The sequence below is a fragment of the Columba livia genome, chromosome 3 (genome assembly GCF_036013475.1).
Source record: "Columba livia isolate bColLiv1 breed racing homer chromosome 3, bColLiv1.pat.W.v2, whole genome shotgun sequence".
NCBI lineage: Eukaryota > Metazoa > Chordata > Aves > Columbiformes > Columbidae > Columba > Columba livia.
The window spans coordinates 79,788,584-79,805,200 of record NC_088604.1 but is presented as its reverse complement, the minus strand read 5'-3'; the positions used below and the strand labels follow the sequence as shown (position 1 = coordinate 79,805,200).

General features: G+C 36.6%; 1 protein-coding gene across 8 annotated transcripts in view; it reads right to left on the bottom strand.

Moving 5' to 3' along the window:
- The window catches only part of RYR2 (ryanodine receptor 2), a 397,519-nt gene that overhangs the window by 285,297 nt on the left and 95,605 nt on the right, over positions 1 to 16,617 (bottom strand). For all 8 annotated transcript variants that reach the window (XM_065057819.1, XM_065057821.1, XM_065057823.1 and 5 more), the window contains exon 2: positions 13,895 to 14,014. In XM_065057819.1, the coding sequence (XP_064913891.1) occupies positions 13,895 to 14,014 (120 nt within the window). The remainder of the gene's footprint in view (positions 1 to 13,894; positions 14,015 to 16,617) is intronic.

Genomic DNA, 16,617 nt, shown 5'->3' with positions numbered 1-16,617 from the left:
GAAGCCCCAATGAACATTTTTAGCTGTTCTCCTAGCAGGTGAGTAAAGCACACTTCGAGCAGCCAGGGAGTAGTAAAGAAGAACTGTATGCGATCATCTTGCTTTAAGTGAAAGAGGCACTTTCTTCTTACAGTCTAGTAAGATGTTCAGACCAGTTTCTTTTTCTCAAGGCAATTGGGAGAGCATACTATCCTGCCTCATCTCTGCTGCATGAATGCCAGGACACTCAGCGGCCCTCGGACGACAACGTGTCTCCCCTAAGAGCTGAAGCAAAATACATCTACTGATGCTTATGGTAAGTGTGTCCATCAGCCTCTTCTTCTCTGGCAGCTCCTCACCCAAATCTGCGCTACTGAGAATCCAGCCGGCATGGCCACATACAATGTACCACCACCATGGCAGGGATATACAAGGGACAGATGCAGAACCTCCAAAATATTTGGCCGAGACAGTCTCAGCCCTGCTCACCTTGATACAGCCCATTTTAATGCTGATGCTTTTAAAGTTCTGGATTTAGAAGACGAGGCTTCAGGCTGGCATACAGACACAGATTGAAGGTTCCTATTTTTAAACCCTCATTTAAATATACTAAAAACCTGCTCACAGTGCATTTGCCATCTTTTCAAAGCATGAAATAAAAGGAAGAAAAAACAGAGAATTTTTGCCAGTCCTCTGATTATCTCTCTTATCTCTCACATTACCCCACATACAGATGGAGGAACATGAAAAATAAAGGTATTCTGTGTTATATGGCAAACTAACACTCCCTGTCAGAAGATATCTTAATACAAATAACTAAAGTTTTTAGTTCCCAATCTGGAAAGTGACTGCATATTCTAGGGGCTGCAAGGAAAATCTGTAGCAATCAGTTTGCAATATCATACTTCTTCAAGGATAGATCAAATGTGTAGGCAGATATTTTAGTGATTGTTTTGCTAGACTATGAATAGTCTATTAAATAATAAAGAATTTTAAAGAAAATATTTTGCTACATGTATAACAACCGCCCACCAACATACTTTTAACAAACAACCTGTAATTATCTGGAAATTTTCAACAGTTTAATAGCAATAATAAATCTTTAATTTGAGAGCAGAACACAATTTATACTCCCCAGAAATGATCAGTGCTCAAAAGCAGATGTCTCAACAGACATAATTAACCATATTAGTAATCCTCAACCTTCTTTTCCACCAATTTTTATTGTATTCATCTTTGTTGCAGCAACTTTTTTCTAAATGAAGGCATAGAAAAATAGTTGATATTCCAAGAGGTTTTGTGGTTTTTTTGTTTTTGTGACAGAATACATAAGGAGGTCTTGGGACAGTCCAAGGCATCTGTATCACTTAATCTTTAATCCAGAAGATCAGTGGAAAATTCCACTGAACAATGACACTATTCAAACCAACTTATTTTCAATTTATTTTTGACCTACTTACAAAATCAAACATGTTTTAATGGATTTTTACATAAAATATTCTCAGTGACTTAAAAGTAACAGCTCCAGTATTTCTCAGAGTTTGAAATATTACTGATTTTCTCTGCTAGGGATTTTTTACAAAATTTGCTTTGTTGTCCATTATTTGTCTAGACAATCTATCCAGTGATATTTACAACTGACACTCAAGTAGCTTGATTTAGAAAAATGTTATTACACAAACCAGAAACTGTATATTAAATTTCAAAGGGAGATTCAGGACTGCTCGGAGAAAAATAATAAATTACTATTAACTTTTTCTATTGATTCTTCATCATTGTATGTAATAGCACAGTCAGCAAAATTAGCCAAATTAAAAGAATGTATTTCCTATCTGGAGTTTTTAAAGCATATCTATTACTGGAGTAGTTGCTGGATTATTTAGAAAATATTAGAATTCTTTATTCTTCCTGTTGTTTTAAGCTACATTTATTGTGTACACTAATTTTCTGTAGCAATACTTGTGTAGTAAATCATGCTTTATTAAAAAGGTGTTTTGAGTAAAGCTTCTGAAACGCTGCTTAGAAATATCTCTAGCTCTAGTCCAACTCATAATTGAATCACGGATACTGCGTGTATTCATTACACACTATTTCAGTTTGTAGTGAATTCTGATTTACAAGCACACCACCATAATCCAGTGTGACGATGATGAAGGCAAGAGGCTGAGATGCAAAACTCAGTCCTGCTGTCATTACTCTGATGATCACACAGTGCTAACAGGCCACAATAATGTATGACCTGCTCGTATAATATGATGCATCTAATCTTGTGAATGTAAACAGAACTTCTGCCTCTCATAAGTATTAGTACAAGACTGAAGAATAATAAATCGCATCAACAAACACAACCCTGTCTCTAAGAATAAGCCGTTTTACTTTGGCTTTTTTCTCTTCCTAGTTACTTGCATGCTTCCTAGTTGTTTTCCTAGGCTTATAGTTATTTTTCTTTTTTAACGAAATTCCCAATGAAATAGACTTCCGGGTATTTCATCTCCAACTGCATCCTAAATATTCACACATCAGTGCCTTAAAAAAAACAAGTAAGCAGCCTGATTTACAAAGCACCCACAGTTTGCAACATTGTCAAAAAGTAAGACGTGGGTGTTCAGAATATTTTTTAGACTAGTACATTTCTTAGATGTTTAACTTTGAGAATCCAAGTAGGAAGATTCAGGAATATAATTTTAGTACAGAACTTAAGCAAAACATCTGTAGTCCTATTTGTACTAGCCTGAAAGAAAATGAACACATAATCTCTTTTCAAGTTATATTTACATTTACACATCTCGGTCTTTTTGGCAGTCCTTTCTACTTAAATGAGATTCTGTCTGGTGACAGTGATGAAACACACTCAATATTAGCAAGCAAAAACATCCATTTCTATGACTCTACATAGAAGGCACAGCTTTCCGTATTTTCCAGCTTGTCATGGAAAAGATGGGCCCAGTACAGAAATACATGGCTCTGATGTCAAGTCCCATCAGGCAAACAGGATTAATCATATTTACCAAATCCGAAACCAGAAAAGAGAGGGAATGAATCAGTGAGTCACAGCATCTGGAGTACTGTGTGCAGTTCTGGGCTTCCCAGTTATAGACGGACAAGTAATTACTGGAGAGAGTCCAGCTGTGGGCTACAAAGATGATTAGGGGTCTGGAGCACCTTTCTTACGTGGAGAGACTGAGAGAGCTGGGTCTGTTCAGCCTGGAGAAGGCTGAGAGGGGATCTCATCAACTTTTCTAAATATCTCAAGGGTAGATTCAGGAGGATGGGACCAGACTCCTTTCAGTGGTGCCCAACAATAGAATGAGGGGCAATGTGCATAGACTGAAGCGTAGGAGGTTACATCTGAATATGAGGATAAACTTCTTAATTTGAGGGTGCCAGAGCACTGGAACAGGCTGCCCACAGAGGCTGCGGAGTCTCCTTCTTTGGAGACATTCAAAACCTGCCTGGACACATTCCTGTGTGATCTGCTCTGGGTGAACCTGCTTTAGCAGGTGGGTTGGACCAGATGATCTCCAGAGGTCCCTTCCAACCACTACCAGTCTGTGATTCTGTGAATTATGAGTCTTATAGTTTCCATTCTAGAAGAGAGGACCTTTCCAGAACAGTGTCAAGTTCCTGCATATTTGTCATTAGCAGACTGTAAAGTTTGCCTGGCCACCTTCCATTAACAACTTGCTTACAGTTGCTCATGACTATTTCATTCTGAAACCATCACTTTCTGTACCTAAGCATGTATAGAACATTCCCTCTGAAACAGTTGTTTCCATCAAAAGCAAAGAAGTTTTCAACATTCAAAACTTTTAATTTTATTGTATGTAAAAACTCTAATGCCCTCATGGTTTTGTTTGAATGATTTGACAAGGGAGTGGCCTTCTGTCACAATTATGCTTTTCACTCTTTCTAGGAAAAACTGAAAATCTAATCAAGTTCTATTTCCTGAAAAATGTATTTTTCACATAGTAAAAAGTTTCTTGTTATCAGTTCAAAGCTCTAAAGATTCCTTTTTCACAGGACACCTGTTTCAGGAGATAGAACTACAAAACTCACAGGAGTACCAGGAAGATGAAACCAGCATAGGGTCCCAAATGAAAAAACAAGGGAAAAGGAGACCAATACGGGGCAAACCAGCTAATAGTGGAACTGAGATCAGACCCAAATACACTGCAATCTATTCATTTTCAAAGCCTAGAACAAGACAGCTCCAAGTCCTCACTGGTTCTTTTGAATCATGCTGGCTGCCTATGCCACTACATGCTGAACACCTGGATTAGAACATATCTTTTGAATCTGATCAATTTAATATTTTGGAAAGATTCTCTTCTTGTGATCACATACACAACATTTTTGTATGTTATTCATACTTCTGAGTGCAGAATTCTCTCATAAATTGTTAGATTTGACTAACCCAGCAGTGAAAAAAAAAAATCTTGATACACTGAATGTACATTCCCTTTATATATCTTAGATAAACACTTCACTACAGTAGTATATGTCTTAAGCAATTACTAGTTTTTATCCCCATATGAGTTAGCACAATAGTGAAGACCAAAATCCTTCCCTACTCTTATCTGCAGACAGTGAATGTCATCGGCTGGTCACAGTGGAACAATTCATTGACAAAGAAAAATGTACCTGAAACTTCAGCTGTACAAACTTAAAGCAAAACAACACTCAGAAGCAAACCACTTCTTGACGTTTTCCCCTCTCACATTGTCCTTTAAAAATTCATAAGAAACCTACTTCTACTTAGGCTGTTGTTACATAAGTAAAATTCTATTGTTTTCTTTTATGCTTTCAAACAGTGTCCAAGTTTTACGTTACGATTTTTCAGTTTTGGTCTTTGGAAGGAGTAGACTGTCTTTGCTACTTGGAAGTTGTAATTCCTGGCATGATGTTTACTTTCCTTTGACATTTAGAGCATCAGAGATTCCATCTCTAAAGTAATGAGTTTTTTCCTCTTATCCTCCATCTCTCCCCTGGCCTCCTTTCTAACTATGTCTAAGTCTAAAATATCTACATTACTGAGAGCTGTTTCTCTTTTTTATCTGTTCTCTGAATAGATATTGGGTAAGGAGCCACACAACTACATTTCAGTCTCAATGGATAGACCAGGTCAATCAACTCAACAGCCATTACAACATACACTGCGATAGCCAGAAGATTAGGTGAACATTAGCTAATAGTATATGACCCTAATGCAGTGTAAATGTGTTCATTGTTAAGGTAATTAGAAAAATTCCATGCTAATTAATAAAATTAAAAAACCTCATAGGATCAACAGAGGTTTCAGGCATGCCTCCAAATTAACAAAACATTTTTTGTTTAACTTCACACTGATCCTGCAAATCCTACCTTATTATGCTAATCTTATGTGTAGTATTCAAAACTTTACATTTCCCTTTTCATCTTAGAGATCATGTCCTACTTGTAGCTACTGCAACAGGTAATATAAAAATATAGGGTATTATCTGTTAGGAGGGTACTAGTGCTTTAGAACCTGGAATGAAGCAGCTGCCCTTTGATTTCTGCAGCATCAGAAAGATGATCTTTATAGAATACTATTTTGCCCATTTCTGGAAAGCATGGCAGACACCCAACCAGAAAATCTTCATGATCTCTGACCAGATTTATTATAAAACATCAACATTACAACAATGGTATTTCAGAGTAGGAATCCTATCATCTTTCAGGATCAAATAAGTAGGGCAAGTGTGCATGTCTTTTGTGGCTGTAATAACTGACATAGCCTGACCCGTCTCAGTAGAAATCTTACCCCCACATAGCAACCAATAGGACACAGTTTGCAGAGATTCTCTCACTGTTGAATTTACCCCACAGCCAAAACCCTCACAGTGGAATTATAACATGTAAAATGACATTGAAAAAAATACAAATACTAACACTTCCAGAATACAATACACCAACTCTAACGAGCAACTCATTCACTTTACAGTGGACATGAAACAATTTGTCTAAGAGAAGCAAAACCTGCTTATCAACTATAAAACATCAAAAGGGACACCAAATTTTAATGTCTAAGGATTTTATTGTGAGTTTGCAACTATTACATATTCCATATCATGTTGCTGAAATCCATAGTCAACCTGTGTAACTGGAAAAATTGGTATCTATCAAATATTGCTAGAATGGGGGACTAAGAATTTATGCTCTGAGTCATCTCTGACTTGACCTTAAATGAAGGAAAGGAGATGCATCATCATCTCTCTCCTGGGCAATACAGTTTAAAAGTAGCATTCTGATTGAGCCTGGACGTATTATTCCCCAGATTATTATGCACTGCATACTGTTTTTATCTGATTTACTTGATTTAAAATAATAATAATTTCAATAAACCCATACTTCTATCTTAAAAGTTATACAAACCTCTGTAATGTAAAGCAAATCAATTAGAATGACATAATGAAGGTTGTTCAGTTTAAAAAATAAATAAATAAAAATTTTTCACCATTAAATTCTTGTAGTCTTAAAGAAACTCCAGCAGATATTTGAGTTGGGGACAGAAAGACCTGAGGAGTCCTAAGAGCAAGGATTATCTCCTAGGAAGTTCTTCATGGATTTAGGGATAGACACCATCAGAATTCCACTGCTCATAAAAAGTGCAATAATACTTCCAAGTATAAATATCTGTTTAAAAAAAAAAAAAAATTCTCACCATGTATACTCAGAAATTGTCGTTTATCTATAAATGTGTTAATGTATAAAGCCCCTGCTTGACTGTGCATGGCTTTGCATTTAAGCATACACTGCATGATGTAAAAAATAAACACCTTTTACTATGCACTTTTATTAGCCACAAAACCAAAAAGCTTGGAAGCCTAATTAGTGTTTATTTGTTCAGCTGCTTAAAGATCCTAATTTTGTCCTTTTTTGGTCAAAGGTGCCAAAGATTGATAGTAAACTACTGCTATAAAGGACTCCCCGCTTACCATTCAGTAACATAACAGCACGAAAAGCTGCCACAAAGTACCATCTAGGCAGAAACACTCACATGCATTTCCCAGAAAAAAACCCACCTGCCTCAGAAGCAAATTATGCAAGAGGTAATAATGCAAAAGGCTTGAAAATTCAGAGACAGTAAAGACAGCTGATATGTAAGTATCATATAAGTATCATAAGCCTGATATAAAGCCACATTTCTGTTGCTGCTTTATATCCATAGAGATCTGACTCAGTGTCTTTCATAGTCTGAATGTTTCACATTCATTTTAACTTATTCACTTTCCATCTCAAGAAATAATTATGTTGGTTTGTGGGATTAAGTGCAAGGATCACAATCAGGTTTGACGGATATGGCTACACATCTGCATTTAGGCTCAGGATTAGTATAAGATTGAAAAGGAATATAAAATTACTCTCACATACATAATAAATATAATGTTTACAATTACATTATGAATTACATAAAACTACACATAAATGTACTGAAACATACTATGTTCTTATTTACATTACTTCTATATAGAGCATTTTACTGGGAAAGAATAATTTATTGAAAAAAATCTAGTCTGATCTCTACCTATGAAGACCTCCTCTACCTATGTCTAAATTATGCATGTAAAGTAGAGAAAGTAATGTGTAAGTATGCATAAATTTGTTACCAACTCTTCATTTAAATTATTAAAATCAATTATCTTAGTGAACGTCTGCTAAATGGAGTCTTCTGAATGTGAGATTACATAAAATTAAGTGCCATCTTTGCCATTAAATATGAACATTCATTTTGGCAACATGACACAAAGGCAATTAAACTTGCCTTGAAGGTGCAGCTACAAAGCCTTGTCAAAGCCCTGACAGTCTTTTTTTGCTTTTTTTTAAGAAGGGTGCAATGGAAACAAACACAGAAAGAAACCACAACAACTATCAAAAATGAAAAACAAACAAACAAACAACAAAACCCACACAATCAGACAACACTGATTTGATTTGTCAGTGCGAATCCAATTTTTTGAAACTTAGTAATTTATTATGTCAGTAACTGCTCAGAAAGCATCTCCTTGCATCCATGCATTAATGGACACCATGTGCTTTTTTTATCCATGTGGATTTATGCAATCAAAACTATGCTCAGCACAGGTACTGCTTCTCAGCTGTCAGAAAGAGCTTCAGACTCAGTTTCTCTGAAGTCAGAAAGACAATTTGCCATGGCCACTAAGAACATGCTCAAGTGTTTGCTGTATGAGACAAAAAAAGAGAACAATCCTTGCCTTCAGATCTTACACTCCAGAAGGCAAATGGGAAAAAGGGTTTTTCTCCCAGAGACAATCAAAGTAAAGGAGTTCAGTTCCTGCCTACCATTCAGGACAACACCCTTCTCTGGACACATGTGTATAGATTTTGACTGCTGGCATCGGAATTGCTTGCATAAACAGTAGAGAATCATACTTCTTGTAACCATGCCTGTGCCAGGTGACCATCCTCCTCTACCCTTTCTTCCCCCATTCTCCTCTTCCTTTCCAGCACAGCCACCTAACCTGCTCCTCCTGATTCAACTACTTGTTGCAAACAGACCCAAAAAAAAGGCAAAGAAAAAACTCATGGAATTCGTATCCAAAAGCACAAGAAACAGTGTGCCAGTCTTACCACCAAGCTTTATTTTCTGTCCCTTCACACATCATCTAGGGACTGACTAAGAATGGAGCACCACGGAGGGAGGCTGAGGGGAAACTTTATTACTAGTCTACAACTACCTGAAAGGAGTTTGTAGCATGGAGGGTGTTGGTCCCTTCACCCAAGTAACCAGGGATAGGAAAGGAAACGTCTTCAAGTTGTACCAGAGAAGGTTCAGATTGGATATTAGGAAACATTTCTTCATGGAAAGGGATGTGAAGCATTGGAACAAGCTGCTCAGGGAAGTGGTGGAGTCACCATCCCTGGATGTGTTTAAAAGACATATAGATGAGGCTCTTAGGGACATGGTTTAGTGCTAGAGTTAGGTTACGGTCAGACTTGATGATCTCAAGGGTCTCTTCCACCTGAAATAATTCTATGATATACGTAGCTCTGGGTGATGGAGCAAACAGCCCTGGCCCACTGGCCTACACCAGCCCAGCACCAACATGCAGAAGCTTTCCTAGTGCTGCAGCCGTGCCTTGCCACAGCAGAAAAGTGACTCTTTAGAGTCAAAAATGGAAAAAGCCCTTCCTCACTTTACAAACAGAATTAAGGGTATAATAAGCTTTTGGACTCTTCTCTCAGCACTGTAACTCAGTGGAAAGCTCAAACCATCAGATAACATGCTGCACCACCACCTTAAAAGATGAGAAAAAAAAAAAATTTAGGAGTTTTTTTTAAAATCTTCTCACTATTTTTTCCTTTCCTCTCTCAAGTCCAAACTGCTGACTCAGAATTTAAGTATGTAAGCTTACTACCTGCCACAAAAACAAGAGGAAAAAAAAAAACCTTATGCCATTTGAAAATTGTAACTCAGCCTTCTGCTGCGCAATGGTTCACAAGGGACCAAAACTCCATTTGTGACTGGCCCAGAGCTGCGTATTTTTCATTCTGCACCACAGACCAGTAGGGTTTTCAAGAGCTGTTAAAACACAGCTCCAGCTTCTTTGCTTTTCCACACTCCATGCATTATTTAGGTCTAAAGAAAATTTACTTCAATAGCAGGTAGCGTAATCTTTTAATAAATGGACTTGATACTAGCAATCTGTTTATATATAAAAAAGCAACAATCTAATTTTCAAAAGTAAAGAAATGGATCTCTTTATTGAGATAACTATTCATAAGTGATGTTTTAATAAAAAGGATGGTATTCCACACAAGGAACAGATTTAACAGTACAGCAAAAACTAATGAAACAAAATTACTTACAGACCATTGTCCAAAAAGTTCCTTTTTGCTTTTTTTTTTCCTGACACTGATCCCTTCTTTTCTTATTATTATTTTAAAAATCTAAATTTATGCTATAGATTTAACAAGACCTGCTAGAAAAACAATGGGATGAGATCAGGAAACTCAGCATTTTAAATGTTGTCTTCAGCATATCGTATTTGGGTTTTTTTACTCTTGCTGTTGCGACTTTTTGAATGTTATGTATTTCTGATGGTTTATATATTTTATATTCTTACACATTGGGAATTTGTAACCTATCCCTAGGAAAAAAAAAATAAATCTATTTTGAGACCTTATTTGAAACTAGTAGAGATTGAAATATAAGTATTTTTCACTTGAGCTACTACACCTCTATAGAGGACATAGTCATGCATTTATCTCGTACCAATCTGATTGTTTTATACTCAGAACTGTCTCCTATTAATAAAATTCCATGTAATTTAGACCCAACGTCTTGTTTATCTATTATTTATCTGTTATTTTGCTCTTGAAGATATGGGATTGTTTCAAGGAATTTGATGACGTGCTCTGTGCAACAATCAGGAAGCTGCTATACTCCTAAAAGTAGCCAATAAACTGCATTTACAGAGGAATTATAGCAACTAATCTTACTTGCCTTCCCACCTTAAAATAGCGGATGAAATACAGATAGCAAAAAGTGCAAATTGTTATCCCATTATCAGTCAAAGCTAGCGAATAGTCCCTGGTAGAACTCAAAAGAACTGTTACAGAGAAACATTTTGATTTTTCCAAGGCTATTGCTAACACAGAACCTAGTCCCTCTGAGTGACCTTTATGACTGCAATCCAATCCACTGGCCCTAATAATTCATTTCAAATCAATAATATATTTGCTATACAAAGACCCAGTACCCTCTGACCCAGCCTGGGCTCTGACTGCCTGGCAGGCAGCTTTGCAGAGCACAGGCTGAGGACAGAAGGTGGGGACGAACCCACAGGCTGCCCTGGCAGCAAAGAAGGGCAACAGCCTCCCGCGCCGTACTGAAAGTTGCCTAGCCTGGAGTTATTGTTTTTCCCCTTTAGTCAGCACCTGCTAGAGTATACAGAATCATAGAATGGTTTGGGTTGGAAGGGACCTTACACATCATCTTGTTCCAACCTTCCTGCCATGGGCAGGGACACCTCCCACTAGACCAAGTTGCTCAAAGCCCCATCCAGCCTGGACTTGAACACTGCCAGGGATGGGGCATCCACAGCTGCCCTGGGCAGCCTGTTCCAGTGCCTCAGCACCCTCAAGGTGAAGAATTTATTCCTGCTATCTAACCTAAATCTACCATCTCTCTGTTTAAAACCATTACCTCTCATCCTATCCCTATACTCCCTGATAAAGAGTCCTTCCTTATCTTTCCTGTAGGCCCTCTTGTAAGTACGGGAAGACTGCTATAAGGTCTCTCTGGAGCCTTCCCTACTCTACTCTTCCCTACTTCCCTTAACAGTCCCAACTCTTCAATTTATCTCTTCCCATAAGAATGATCAAATCAATGCACAAAAACATTCACAAACTTAGAAATATAACTGTACTTTGAAATTTGATTCCATAAAATGCCATTTTGTGATAAGATGCATTTCTTCTCAGGAAGAGTCCCATATTAAATTTAGCAGCAAAAGATGTCTCTCAATTTGCTACAAAGAAACCAACTTCAAGCCCAAAACAAGCTGTAATGTAGCTCCAAATACGAATTAATGAATTCCTTATTTAAAATCCAAAGACCTTACAAGATCTTCAGGGGAACAACAGATTTGCAGAGCTAAGAAATAAAGAGGGTGTATTTGCTCAGTAAAGTGATTTTACAAGCATGAATCGCTTTCAAAAGGAAGTGAAGAAAGTGGAATTTGCAAACAGTTTTGAAATGTGAACACATGAGAACTGATAACACTTCAAGTGTTTGCTAATTTAGCCCAACTATCATCCATCATTTGACAGTATGATGTTTTTAAAATCTGCACTTCTCCTCCAATACTGAAGGTATCTACAGGATCCTCCAAACAAACACTTGTGTTGTAAACTTGAACAGAAGAAAATAAAATTCATTAAGCAATTTTCATAATGGGTCTGCTAGTGTTACTGTTGTAATGGGATAAGTTTCAATAGTCAGTAGTTGCCAAAGTATTATATCAATATATATCTTGAATTTGGCTGTTATTTTTGTAGTGTGAATTATTCAGTGGTCACAGGGAAAGAAAGTACATGCGAATAAGCTGTGCTAATAAAATATCAGCTACGCCACCAGGAGCCACATTGCGGTAGATATTGGAGAAAGATAGAGGATTGCTTCAGGCATTCTCAAGAATGCAAGTCCAGGATGACACCTGAGGTCTATTACTCGTGCTTGGTTTTGTACCTCATCCTTGACACCTGGCTGTGATTTGGGTGCCACAGTACTGTTCACATGAAAGTGCATCACAATCCCATTACAACTGGAAAATAGCCTGAAAGATATTCAGGGAAACTTTAACCTCAAGAACTCTGCTGGAACCTTTTTCAGATTATCACATGCCTCTTGTAATGTTTTCTATGCTCTTCAATAGTAACATTATTTCAATAGACATTAGAAAGAAAAGTGGTTTTATTTGCTTTTATTTACAGTCAACTTTGCTTTAAGGATTTGGTAATTTTATGCCTCCCTCAGTATTTATATCTCCAAATGACTTCAGATGAGCTCATTCTAGAAACTGTCAGTCCTTAAGAATTAAAACAAGGACGAGCTGCATGGGTTTTCTTGTTTGCTTTTTTTCCCCCAAGCACATGAAGAATAAGCAGAATAAATACTGCTTCAGAAAACATGGAGAAAAAGCAGCATCAACAAGCAAGCGTAGGAAATGGATTTAAAATTTACATTGTATTCCTTAAAGACAGGAACATTCAGGAGTTTTATATAGAGACCGTAGATTTAATATCCAAACTTACTGAACGGTAATAAATTCACTAAATACATTTTCCTGGACCTACAGGCAACTAGCACTGCAACCACTTCCATCCCAGCACATTTTTATTGTTAAAAAGATTCACTTAAAACAGAGCAGCACAAATGAATTCATCAAGATCACTGCTATTATAATGAATCATTAATATCCTAGTGAAAAATGTATTATTATGAATAATACATTCAAAATGATGAGACAGAAAATGAAGCATTACTCTGCAATGTATCAGATAAAATCAAAGTGATGTTATGGAAGCTGGTGAAATAAAAACATCTTTTTTTATTCTAAATCTTTCTAGATGTCTTTCCAGATGCTTCACCTTTATTTTATTTTCTCGAACATTTATATTACAGCTAAATTAAAAGAAAAAAATTAAGCAACATTCTTCCCTCTATATAATTAAACATCCAAGTATACCCATTATTTAGTCACAAAACCAGTTCTGCCTCAAGACACATTTTTGTCTTCAAAACATTTATTTGAGCATATGTGATTGTGAAACAAAACCCCTCCTTTGCAACAAATAGCAATGTTAATTTTTCAAGCTAATGTACCTACTGCACATGTAGCAGAGTTACAGCAGGCTTAGATAACAAACTGATCAGACAAGATAATTTTGATACTTGCACTATTAGTCTGCTTGGTTAGAGAATTAGGAGGACCTAAAGAAATAATCATCTCACCATAAATGTCACAGAGCAAAAACTTATCACAAATAGAATAATCGCTCTCTTTGCTGTGGACTTAAAAATCAGAGTAATGAAATGTGTCTTTGAATTGCAGTACACGAAATTGCACTGCGGCTCATGACAGCTGAGTTCAGACAACCAAAATAACAGGCACATTACAGAGATGGACTTTAACTGCTAACTAGTTTTAAAGTGATCCCAAAAAAGAAAGCACAGCCTTAAAGCCCCAGCCAAAGGGCCACGACAAAGGAACAATTAAACTTCGAAGGGGGTTTCAATATTCCTTATATTATTGATGGATTTGCTTTGTCCGTTCTCCTAGACAGATTTGGGTATAGTACATCGAAGCAAGCAATACTATAACTATATCCCTTGCTTCATACATGACACTTAAAACATTCACAGCAGTACCTTAGAATTTGATGTGGATTCCAAAAAGCAAAGCCTGTTGCCAAATCCTTCTGCAGCCAGACACAATTTCTGTTGCTCCTTGTGAACAGTTGCAGTGCACTGCAGAACCACCTCATCATCCTACCAAAAAAACAAACAAACACAAAACAGTAGTTATGCTTCGGACCCAACAAGGTCTGGGAAAGCATTTACAAAATCATCACTGAAATCAGAAACAGTTATCCCTGAATGCTCATGGAATTTAATCTCAGCAGAATTTTTCTTCTCATAGTTGGGAATGTGAGCAAATTATATACCTGAAAAAACAGAAGCAGACCCTTATTTAAATCCTAGTACTTCAAAGTAATGTAACTATGAGCTTGAGAATCCCTTTGAAGAAATACAGTATAAGTGAAAATGAAAACTTCATTCTAATGAATATTTTCTAGCAAAAGTTTTCTGTTTAAAAATGAAAAAATACAGTATCGCCCTGTGCCTTGTGCCCATTCATTTATGAAGCAAAATCAGAGTTTTCAATAATAAATTTCACATGAAATATTAGGAAGAGGTCATATTTAACACTGTAAATAAAATGTAAGACGAAGCAGAACAGGATGAGACTACAAAAATCTACACATTAAGGCAGACATGTTTACCGAAAAAAAAAAAATGTTCTTATAGGCAGATTTTTACATAGGGACATTTACAAAAGTTCAAATTAAAAAAAGCCTGAATTTAAATTGAACTGCATAATCTGAAGCCACTTGTAAACATCCCTCCTGAATTAAGCTGGCCTTTTATTTGGTTTAATTTTCTTCCCTCTAGTAATTAAACTAAACTAAATTGAGGTGTATTTAATGCTGAAAAGAATAGGAAATTAAATAGAGTTTAATCAGACACTTTAAAAATTAATTCACATTACCCTTTTTGCAATTGTCCCCATGTAGCAAACCCTAGCCCTAAGTGGAGGTAAACAAATTTTCCTTCTATACCAGCAACCGTGCCCAAGCTGCATATCACTTTTGATCCACAGTAGTAATATCTGCTTCCAGTCAGAAATTAAATCCAGAAAAATGCATATGTGCAGTTCACAATGTATAGTTGTAATTAACAAATAATAAAAAAAAAAATCCCTAATGGCCAAAATCAACGATCTAGAAGACCAGATATCAAAAGCTAAGATCTTTGCTCTGTACTCTTTGTAAAAGTGGTATGTATTAAAAAACAGAGCTTTTTTTTGGAGGGGGGGCGCAGGGGAGGGAAGGGGGTAGCGTTTGGTTTTTCATTTTTTAAAGTGCAAAATTAGTATTTCCTAATCTTAACTACATGATTCAAATTAAAGTTTGTTTTCAGGTTAAAAATAGTGGTGTTAGATTGCAGCTGTATAAACATATTCTCCTTACTCTTTCTCTTCCTTAGCCCTTCTTCCTAAACAGCCACATCAGTAGAATGGAAACTCCAGTAACCCCATCATCATCATCATCATACTTTGTGGTAGAGTTGTCTCCAAAAAGAGTCACTAGAGAAGATGCTGGCATCAGACCTCCGCAGCCAGAGGCAGACAGTAACGTAACGCTACTTTCTACTGAAATGAGCCACCAGTTTCATTTTGTACTGTCCTGTTCTCTGCCATTGTATGCTGTGCTTTTAGAGAAAGTCTGAAAAGTTGCCCATCTACAAAAATGACTCTATGCTGACAGCAGCAAAAGTGTAAGTTGGTTTGGGGCAAGTCCCTGACACACTTAATTTTAGTTATTGATCTAAATCACCACATCCTTCCCTGCAAACCAATTATGCGCAATCAGCAGGCACACATGTATATTGTAGATGCTGACTGAACAGGAATAGAGAAACTGTTAAATTTCCTCACACACAGACTTTCTCAATTCATTTTGTAAACATTTTCTCTTCTTTTGCTGCACAGTGTATAGAGTACATGGCTTATTATGTTAAATACACAGCTCACAAATAAAGACTAATTTCTTAAAAAATGCATAGTAATTAACGAAAATCAATCACCATCCCATGCCCTTTTCAAAAGTTAATTCACATACTGGCAGAACATTAAAAACAACAAAACAAATCACAGCTCTGTTTCACTACATTTTCTTTGTTTTCTGTGTAGATGGTTACAATAAATGTTCTCTTAATTCAGGCCACAGAGTCATGGTGTTGCAGAGCTTCTCGCTCTAATCAAGGTGGGGCTCATAAGATTGGCACAGAAGGTTAAGAAAGATGCAATGCCATTGTCAGATCAAAGGCAATTACAGATCATGATCTATTATACATAGCCAGCTCCAAGTTACTTTGCATTTCTGTGCACATCATTATAGAAGAATCTAATATGAACTCTACCCTGGATTCAGCCGTCTAACATTTACTGACTACGTGTTTCAGAAGATTCCTACAGATAACAAATTTGATTGTGTTGTAGAATTACATTAAGACACATAATCCCATTCAATTTCTTCAGAGAAGACTGGCAAGAGGGTATGCATCACAGCACTGTCTTTCTAAACTTGTTTTCAAATCAGCAAATGCTTTCTAGTCCCCCTGTCAGGAGAGCAGGTAAGGAAATTACACATTTTTAGAAGTCACACCTCTAAAGAAACCTTCACTGAAGGACACCCTGCTCTTGTATTAAGAAAGCTACAGTGTGCATCATATTAAATGTCTATCGAACCAAAATATTTTCCAGTATTCTCAAATCTCAAATTATAAGAAGTCTCAAATGAGTTAATTTC